The following is a 10,497-nucleotide window of genomic DNA, read 5'->3' as shown; positions in this document are numbered from 1 at the left end:
TGGTCTATTCCTGATTATAAGCAATGAACGGCCTCATGCTCTGAAGGTAAAGGTATAGGATCAAATCTTATATAAGATAATCTTATAAGCAAAGGGCATAACAAAAACGATTGCAATATCATTTAACTAAATACTTTATTTTTTATGTATTTATTGAGTCAAACAAATATGTTTTGTTTGAAGGAGAGAAAACATGCTTTCATTAAAAAACTGGCATGCAAAAATATAAATAAAGATGAATGCTATTTAACTGAAAGCTGCAACTTTAGACTTTTGGGGGGAAATAACAACAAAAATATGGGCAATTTATTGTCATTTTTTCCTCTCTTTGACAAGTTTTATTAAGGAATAATGAATGAGACACGCGTGGGAGGTGTGTGGTGCAGTGGGTTGTGCGTTGGTGTTCGGAACAGGTTCAAACCCCACTGCAGTCAGCATGTCGTTGTGTCCCTGAGACACTTCACCCCAAATTGCTCCTGTGGGGATTGTCCACAGTATTGAGTATGTAAGTCGCTTCGGATCAAAGCATCTAACAAGTGACATGTAATGTAATTTAATGTAAAGGCAAAAAGACAACTTTCTTTTATACCATGCCTTGTTTCAATCTCGTTATCTGGCACATTAAAAAACCCTGTAGCTAATGCTTTGTTTTCATCGTGCAACGACAGCCTAAGGTCATTTTATGTATCATCACTTTTGAAACCAGTGCATTAAGAAATGTCATGCACGAATTGGGAAATATTCTCTGAAATTCTATGTAAAATGACGATTTGGGTGTATCTACTTTAAATGTGTGTGTGTGTGTTCTTTAGTTCTGATTTTTTTCACCTATCTTTCTCAATTTCCTCCCAAGGGAAAGTGACTGTAAAGAGAGGTGGTGGCTGCGCCTGTTGCCGGGGTCCTACCTGACGCACATTATAACTACTTCTTTTGGAGCCACCTCTGAGATTGTTAGAGGGGCCTTCTCCTGCTGATGTTCAGGTGTATATCAGTATGTAGTGTCTCTACTTTAAAGAGTCCTATCCTGCTGATGTTCAGGTGTATATCAGTATGTAGTGTCTCTACTTTAAAGAGTTCTCTCCTGCTGATGTTCAGGTGTATATCAGTATGTGGTGTCTCTACTTTAAAGAGTCCTCTCCTGCTGATGTTCAGGTGTATATCGGTATGTGGTGTCTCTACTTTAAAGAGTCCTATCCTGCTGATGTTCAGGTGTATATCAGTATGTAGTCTCTCTACTTTAAAGAGTTCTCTCCTGCTGATGTTCAGGTGTATATCAGTATGTGGTGTCTCTACTTTAAAGAGTCCTCTCCTGCTGATGTTCAGGTGTATATCGGTATGTAGTGTCTCTACTTTAAAGAGTCCTCTCCTGCTGATGTTCAGGTGTATATCGGTATGTAGTGTCTCTACTTTAAAGAGTCCTCTCCTGCTGATGTTCAGGTGTATATCAGTATGTAGTGTCTACTTTAAAGAGTCCTCTCCTGCTGATGTTCAGGTGTATATCAGTATGTAGTGTCTCTACTTTAAAGAGTCCTCTCCTGCTGATGTTCAGGTGTATATCAGTATGTAGTGTCTCTACTTTAAAGAGTCCTCTCCTGCTGATGTTCAGGTGTATATCGGTATGTAGTGTCTCTACTTTAAAGAGTCCTCTCCTGCTGATGTTCAGGTGTATATCAGTATGTAGTGTCTCTACTTTAAAGAGTCCTCTCCTGCTGATGTTCAGGTGTATATCAGTATGTAGTGTCTCTACTTTAAAGAGTCCTCTCCTGCTGATGTTCAGGTGTATATCAGTATGTAGTGTCTCTACTTTAAAGAGTCCTCTCCTGCTGATGTTCAGGTGTATATCAGTATGTAGTGTTTCTACTTTAAAGAGTCCTCTCCTGCTGATGTTCAGGTGTATATCAGTATGTAGTGTCTCTACTTTAAAGAGTCCTCTCCTGCTGATGTTCAGGTGTATATCGGTATGTAGTGTCTCTACTTTAAAGAGTCCTCTCCTGCTGATGTTCAGGTGTATATCGGTATGTAATGTCTCTACTTTAAAGAGTCCTCTCCTGCTGATGTTCAGGTGTATATCAGTATGTAGTGTCTCTACTTTAAAGAGTCCTCTCCTGCTGATGTGCAGGTGTATATCAGTATGTAGTTTCTCTACTTTAAAGAGTCCTCTCCTGCTGATGTTCTGGGATAAGCGATCTGCAGGGAAAGGCGCCGCGCCGCAGAAAAGTCACAGTTTTGATGTTAAACTCTATGTCGATTTAATCGATCACTATTTTGAGTGGCTGTTTTCGACAATGATGTTAATAAGTGTTCATATTTATTTGGCCCATACTACTACTTTTACTTAAAAGTAGTAGTATGGGCTTTTACTTAAAAGTAGTAGTATAGTGTAGAAAAACCCTTTTACCCTGTTACAAGTGAAAGACCTGCTTTCATAACCTTACCAAAAAACTAGCATAGAAATATTCAAAAATAATTAAAAAAGAAAAGGCTTTTTGTCCAACACAGTCAATACATTCTTTTTATGGCAGCATTTATGTGTGAATCAAAGTTCATGTCACAGAAATAGATCCCTGCTCTCTATATTTGGATTGAACAAGTAAAGTACAGAGTGGAAATCAATACAATAAAGGTGAACTTCATATTAAGAAAACACACAAACTAAGCCTTTATAATAAATCACATCGACACATTAAAGGGACTATTTAAGTATGGCTCTGTGTTCACATGGCGTATAGGGCTCAGCCACAATATTTGGTTGAATCATTATTACATGTCCCTTGTTAGACGCTTTTATCCAAAGCGACTTACATACTCAATACTGTGGGCAATCCCCACAGGAGCAATTTGGGGTGAAGTGTCTCAGGGACACAACGACATGCTGACTGCAGTGGGGTTTGAACCTGTGACCCCCTGATCCGAACACCAACACACAACCCACTGCACCACACGTTTCACATTATTTTGTGTTAACATGCATTCATATAAACTTGCATTATTCTTTGTAGAGCATAACACATTTTAAAGTTTTTATACCATGCCTTGTTTCAATCTCGTTATCTGGCACATTAAAAAACCCTGAAGCTAATGCTTTGTTTTCATCGTGCAACGACAGCCTAAGGTCATTTTATGTATCATCACTTTTGAAACCAGTGCATTAAGAAATGTCATGCACGAATTGGGAAATATTCTCTGAAATTCTATGTAAAATTACGATTTGGGTGTATCTACTTTAAATGTGTGTGTGTGTGTGTTCTTTAGTTCTGCTTTTGTTCACCTATCTTTCTCAATTTCCTCCCAAGGGAAAGTGACTGTAAAGAGAGGTGGTGGCTGCGCCTGTTGCCGGGGTCCTACCTGACGCACATTATAACTACTTATTTTGGAGCCACCTCTGAGATTGTTAGAGGGGCCTTCTCCTGCTGATGTTCAGGTGTATATCAGTATGTAGTGTCTCTACTTTAAAGAGTCCTCTCCTGCTGATGTTCAGGTGTATATCAGTATGTAGTGTCTCTACTTTAAAGAGTCCTCTCCTGCTGATGTTCAGGTGTATATCAGTATGTAGTGTCTCTACTTTAAAGAGTCCTCTCCTGCTGATGTTCAGGTGTATATCAGTATGTAGTGTCTCTACTTTAAAGAGTCCTCTCCTGCTGATGTTCAGGTGTATATCAGTATGTAGTGTCTCTACTTTAAAGAGTCCTCTCCTGCTGATGTTCAGGTGTATATCGGTATGTAGTGTCTCTACTTTAAAGAGTCCTCTCCTGCTGATGTTCAGGTGTATATCAGTATGTAGTGTCTCTACTTTAAAGAGTCCTCTCCTGCTGATGTTCAGGTGTATATCAGTATGTAGTGTCTCTACTTTAAAGAGTCCTCTCCTGCTGATGTTCAGGTGTATATATAGTGTCCGTACTTTAAAGAGTCCTCTCCTGCTGATGTTCTTCGGGGGGGAAGTTAAACTTCCTCTGAAGGGAACACAGGGATGTTAGCCTTTGCAGACCATTTACAAGCACAAAAACCTATAGAACACACTACAGGAAAGGGAACACCCCAAAAAGCATTACAGGTCTCTTTAATTGATAATAATTTAAATGATGTATCATAGACATATGAATTGTTATAAACAGTAAAGGAGTAGTGCTCCCAGATTTTAATTATATCTAAAGGAATAAAGCCAGCCATAATCTAGTCTCAGAATTTGAAGACTGCTATGGAGTTCTGGTCCGCTGTATAGAGAACCGCAGTGACGCGTCCTAAAACCCGGAAGTAAGTTAGCATTTTTACCACGTCCGGTTCCTTCGACAAAAAGCAATGCAATTTCTCCATAGGATTTTGGAAAATAGTTCGAAATAAGGTCTGTGTTTGACACAAATTGAAGAGACATATCACGTTTTGTTCTACGACATTAAATACATCAGCAGTGACCCCGCTGGTGATTTCTGAAGAGTTTACGTGTCTGAAAAACGATGGTTGTTAACAAGTGGCTGAATTTACGTCATTACACCGAACACGTAAACACTACCGCTAAGTTTGTTTGCCCTGTTCTGCTTGAAAGCAAGTACCTGCCTCCTGAAAACTGTTCAAACAAACGCTTCAACTTGTACCATTTAGAATCTGTATGTTTGAATATGGATCTTAAGTTGGCGTGACGTTGAAGCAGCGTCCCTGCTGTAGTTCGTTTATAGCATAACGTTAGCATTTTGCTTCTGGCGACTAGAATTATGATTCGAAAATTATAAAAGTAGGGTAGACATGTGGAGATTATCCGGCTGAACAAAACGTGATCCGTCTCTTAAATGTGTGTCAACCACAGACCTTATTTCCAGCTATTTTCCAAAATCCTATGGAGAAATTGCATTGCGTTTTTGACGAAGGAACCGGAAGGAGTTTACTTCCGGGTTTTAGGACGCGTCACTGCGGTTCTCTATAGAGACCTGATTTTTCATACATACACATCTCTACAGCTTCAATTTCTACTCTTGGGGAGATCTTAGTTTTGTTCTAAAGCTAGCTTGTGAATGTTTTGAAAGAGTACCTTTGGATCAGGGAGACAGTGATGATGACTTGCAGCAAATGATGCCAGGACTGATTCCAACACAGGTCTTCCGCATAGAGACCCGTCCCCAGTTCATGGGCCTCCAGCTCTACCAGTTGAGCTATAGGGGGCACAACACATTTTCAAAACCGTATGACTTTACCATAATAATAACTCTAGACAACATTATTATTATTGCATTAGATTGCTTCTCATTTTCTACTTTTATTAGGGTCTTTACACATTCAAAATAGTTTTTTGGAGATCACATTTGCTTTCGCAGAATAGAAAAGTAAAATGTACGTATTATTTTTCCTGAGAAGGAACACAAGGCGTTGGGTAAATTCAGCAGTCACATGTTCAGTAAAAGAAAACAAATGTTGACTTATTTTCTGGTGTAGATTTGTTAGGTTTGTTTTTTCTGAATAAGTGGGTGTATTTATAGATGACACCTTTTCTTTGGAATATGACTCCTCACAAGTAGTGATTGCACAATGAGCCAAAGCCTTTCTGATCTCTATATAAAGGCAGCTGACTTGTGGTAAGTACAACAGACTTCAGCAGACCAGTTGACCTCTATCATTCCCTGTCAGCAGACACGTAAGTGTTCAACAATGTATTATTTTCTTGCTGTGGAGCATAGATTTTCTATTTCAGAAAATGTTTATTTCCTAATATTCTCTATGAATATTGTAAATGGTTGCAGTATGAATGCACATTTAAAAATGCAATGATTTTAGATGTCATTATGGTGATCTATATCTGAGAATCGATATTTTGATTTTTCATATTTATATTGGAGCTCATCTGAAAAGGCAGAGTTCAGTCAGACAACTCACGTGTTTCTTTGATATATTTATTAGAAGCAGCATATAGTTTGAGTTTGGCGTCTAGGCTCGGGCCTCATCCCTCCACAGATTTAGTTATCCCCATACAGATAACTGTCCCCCGAGCCTACAGGTGGATGCTGGGGGTGGAAGCTGGGGTGGTGGTGGGGCAGGCGAGCAGCAGTATCGTGGAAGCAGCAGCAGCAGCAGCATTAGCGAGGCAGAGGCAGGCGGATCTGGCAGCTTAAATAGAGCGGCAGGTTTAGGAGAATGTGTTTGGTTGGTTGTAAGAGGGACGAGGCGCGTCACGTGTAAATGTATCATTGGTGCTCGAGCTGACTGCCTTAACTAGCTCGCAGGCTTCGTCACATTTGTGCAGCTAACTTGTCGTATTGTGTTTAATAAAGATTTCTCTTTCTTCAATGCAGTTTCCTAAAATGACCAACTACATCACAGCACTTCAAGTGTCCATTGATGAAGCTGAGGAGCAAATGCTCCAAGCAGAAGGCTTCACAAAAATCAATGTTGATCTGAACAAAGGAGCAGGAGGGAATCACATCTATCTTTGGTACAAACGTGGATCGTGTCCTATCACCAAGGTTCAAGTTTCCTTCAGCAATGAGATGGCTGACGGTTTGATCAATGCAGGGTACACAAAGATCGATAAATGTCTCAATGCTGGAGCAGCAGGTAGTCACCTCTACCTTTGGTACTTCCATGGGTCCGGAGAGAATGATGTTCCCATAGTGGACATTTCTGTCACTGCCGATGCACACAATGAAGCTGCAAAATTCAAATTTGGTTGGGAGAGAGTAGCCTGTGATCTAAACCGCCGGGCTTGTGGAAACTGGATCCACGTCTGGCTGAAGAGAGAGAAACAAACGTACATCTGTGAAGTCACTGCCACTGATTCCTTTGGGTCAGACTCCGACTACTTTAAGGATGGCTACATCCGTCTGGATGAAGACACTAACAAGGCTGCAGGAGGAGCCTTTGTTTTCATCTGGTACCGTCAGACCACCGACCCCAAGAAGGCACTCAAAGACCTGAAAGTCTCCATCACTGATAATCAGTATCAGGAATATCAGCAGCAAAATTACAAGTCAGTGAGTGTTAACCTGAACGAGGGGACCAATGGGCACTCTGTGTACCTGTGGTACAAGAAAAAGGGATGCAACAACCCCATCAAGACCATCGCCCTGCTCGTCAACATCGCTCTGATTCCAGAGTATGAGAAGGCTGGTCTCAATGTTGTGAAGAGAAGTCTTAACGAGGGAAACTGTGGCTGCTTTGAGCATCTGTGTGTCTATCAGTAAAGGCTGAGCATTCTTTACACTCACTGAAGTAAAGAGCAGAGTCCAACATTTCAATCAGTGCTACTTGTAATCATAGAAAGTATAAATTCTTCATTTGATTTTACGTTAATCTCATTGTCAATTAAATCAAACTATTTCAAATGTCTGTTTTTCAGCTATAATCTTAATGAATGATTAAATGTTATGGCTTTCTTTCACTTTATTCTGCACACTTTCTGTTCTAAATAAAGACGACTTTGCATTTAAAATCTGTTTGCTTTAAGTATTTTATTGACTTTTCATGAATTCATTCCCATCAGTGTTATCATGCCGACAACTCAGGGCCGATATTTTTCAAACTACCTAAAGGGACATTTTAGCTATAAAACCCAGACAAACCCCAAGACATATTAAGACCATAGATAAATTCCCCTCTGAGGACATTTTGATTGTGTGACTGGCAAAAAGCCACTCAAAAATCCAAGATGGCTGCAATGTTCAAGATGGCCACCAATGATGGCTTGGAATTCTTTTTATTGTGTGCCATAAAATCACTTTCAACTGGTTTATATGTTGATCATACATTTTAGACCATGTGTAGTAGAAACCAAATTCAGATGTCAGGAATTACTCAGAAGCTTAATTTGACCATGTCATAAAAACAAAATAATCTTTCAATGGAAAATGTAGTAGTCTATAACATGGCAGTTGAGGTGGTGGAGGTATTTTGGGGTCTAAGAGCGTAGTGGTAGGCACAGTGGTGACATCATGATGTTCTGTGACGGTTAACTAGTTTTGCTAACATAAAAGACAACTATTATTTTGGTTTAGTGTCCCAATACTTTCAAATAAGATAGATACCCCACCCTCCCCTCCAAGAGACATGGTTAAAGTCACAATGGGATTTTGTATTATATGGGTACACTGCAATCAGGAATGATAGGGACATTGGGAAAGGTGGAGGTGTAGCATCATTTCTAAAGAATGGGATTAGTTATCATTTAATTCATAGAGTAAGGGATCAATAATTACTTGTTATTAAAGTTTGGATTGCAAAGGCATAGTTTGATAGTAGTACATTATTACAATCAATATAATACTCTTAAATTCTGCCACATTAATTAAAACAGGTGGTTTGGTACAAAGGAAAATAATATGGTGTGGTGATTTGAATGCGCACAGCACTTTATGGGTGAGTTATAACACTGATGCAAATGGTTATGTTATCCAGGAATGTATGGACTTGTGTGTCTGAGATGGTAAGAGATGATTTCTACAAACCTGTGTTCACCCGTGTTCTTAAAAACAGTGCAATCTATTAAGAGGCTCTGTACCCTCCTCCAGGGTATTTCATGGTGGGGGATGGTGGCTACCCCTGCATTGTACACCCAATAACCATCGTAACCCCGTATCGGTAGCCACTACAGGGGAGAGTACAGAGACGCTTCAGCTGCTGCCAGGCCAAGGCGTGTAACTTCATAGAGCTTTCCGCAAACTGAAGGTGTGATGGAGGGGCCTCCCTCTAGGCAGGGGTGTCGAACTCAAATACACAGTGGGCCAAAAAAAAAATCGGTACTAGTCGAGGGCCGGACTGGTTCAATGTTTATTGCAAAACTTATTGAAATGAACTTATTGCACATATTAAACCTGGAATTAACAAAGCTTAAATTATTGCTAATAAAAACAACATTAAACATTAAATAATCAGTTGCATTCATTTCTTATGGCTCTATCTGCAGCTTTTCCGGAGTCATTTCTTATGATTACATTTTTCCACAGGCCAACAACAGCTTCAAAAAAACTATTTCCCTCAAAGAAAAAACCAAACATGCCCTGTTGTCTCAAGAAAGAAAGTGCAGAAGGAAACATCCATGTAAACTCAGTGTGCTGCTCTGTGATGCTAGTTCAAGCCAGATACTTGGCATCTCATCTTGGGTGCAAGTTCATCAATGTTTGGGGTCAGGCTCTGAGCGGAGGAAACCCTCAGGATTGAGTGAAGGTGCAATATACCGGCGGGCCAGATCTAATAGTAATTAGAAATTATTCTGCGGGCCGAAATTAAATCCACCAAGGGCCTGATTTGGCCCCCGGGCCTTGAGTTTGACACATGTGCTCTAAGGCGTTGGAACCACACCTTTGTCCCTGCTGTTGACTGCCTGCTGTGTCCTACACAACATTTGCCATACTGCAGGAGACATCATTGAGCTGTCAGACGAGGAGGAGGAGCAGGAGGAGCAGGAGGAGCAGGAAGGGCAGGAGTGTGTGTGTGTGTGTGTGTGTGTGTGTGTGTGTGTGTGTGTGTGTGTGTGTGTGTGTGTGTGTGTGTGTGTGTGTGTGTGTGTGTGTGTGTGTGTGTGTGTGTGTGTGTGTGTGTGTGTGTGTGTGTGTGTGTGTGTGTGTGTGTGTGTGTGTTTGACACTGGCATTTATTTTCAGAAGATATTATGATAGTGTCGTTCGTTCCGGTGCACTCCGAAAGCATTTAGCACTACATCGAGATTAAATTACTGTTCATGGTAATTTGAAAACAAATGCCGGTGTCGGACAGACACAAACACACCGAACACACACACAGAGCTGAGCTGAGCAGAGCACATACACACACATCATGCGCCTTGGTGACCAGACATCTCCTTCATAAAACGAGTAATAGCGGGAATAATCGGGCAGTTCGATGTGTGTAGAGGTCCCCGCGGCCCGGGGGTTGGGAACCCCTGCTCTATGGTAAAGGTAAAATCAAATCTAATAAAGATAATCTTATAAGCAAAGGGCATAGCAAAAAAATGAACGATTGCAATAATATGAAGGCAGACAATAACATTTACCTAAGTACACTTTTATGTATTTATTGAGTCAAACAAATATGTTTTGTATGAAGGAGAAAAAACATGCTTTCGGAAAAAAACTGGCATGTTTGAATAAAATTGTTTTCCACACAACATGCACAAATATAAATAAAGATTAATGCTATTTAACGGAAAGCTGCAATTTATACTTTTGGGGGGAAATAACACCTAAAATATGGGCAATTTATTGTAATTTTTTTCCTCTTTGACAAGTTTTATTATGTTAATATTACAAAGTATACTATGTGCAAAATTGGGCTTAAAGTCAGTCCATGTCTTCTGGTGAATGTGAAATTTCCCCCAAAAATAAAATGTGGGAAAATTACAGAAATGTCAAGAATAGTCAATATCAGTTTTAAATCTCTCTAGTGTCTATTTTACAGCATATACTGCGTGTAACATTTTGTATTAAACCACTAAAAAATGTGCAAAACAATCTTGAACATCATATTTAGTGACGTCATCTGAAGCCACCGGAAGTCTGAGTTATTAGCCCCGCCCCCCGCCCCG

General features: G+C 40.1%; 1 protein-coding gene across 1 annotated transcript; it reads left to right on the top strand.

The window, feature by feature from the left end:
* The first annotated feature begins 5,567 nt into the window (after positions 1 to 5,567).
* Positions 5,568 to 7,411, top strand: LOC117483261. Its single transcript, XM_034131521.1, has 2 exons — positions 5,568 to 5,620; positions 6,276 to 7,411. The coding sequence occupies exon 2, from the start codon at positions 6,285 to 6,287 to the stop codon at positions 7,161 to 7,163; it is 879 nt and encodes a 292-aa protein (XP_033987412.1). The 5' UTR covers positions 5,568 to 5,620; positions 6,276 to 6,284; the 3' UTR covers positions 7,164 to 7,411.
* The last annotated feature ends 3,086 nt before the right edge of the window (positions 7,412 to 10,497 follow it).

The sequence above is a fragment of the Trematomus bernacchii genome, unplaced genomic scaffold (genome assembly GCF_902827165.1).
Source record: "Trematomus bernacchii unplaced genomic scaffold, fTreBer1.1, whole genome shotgun sequence".
Classification (NCBI taxonomy): Eukaryota; Metazoa; Chordata; class Actinopteri; order Perciformes; family Nototheniidae; genus Trematomus; species Trematomus bernacchii.
Note: the sequence above shows the minus strand (reverse complement) of the source record. Positions and strands in the feature narration are given on the sequence as shown.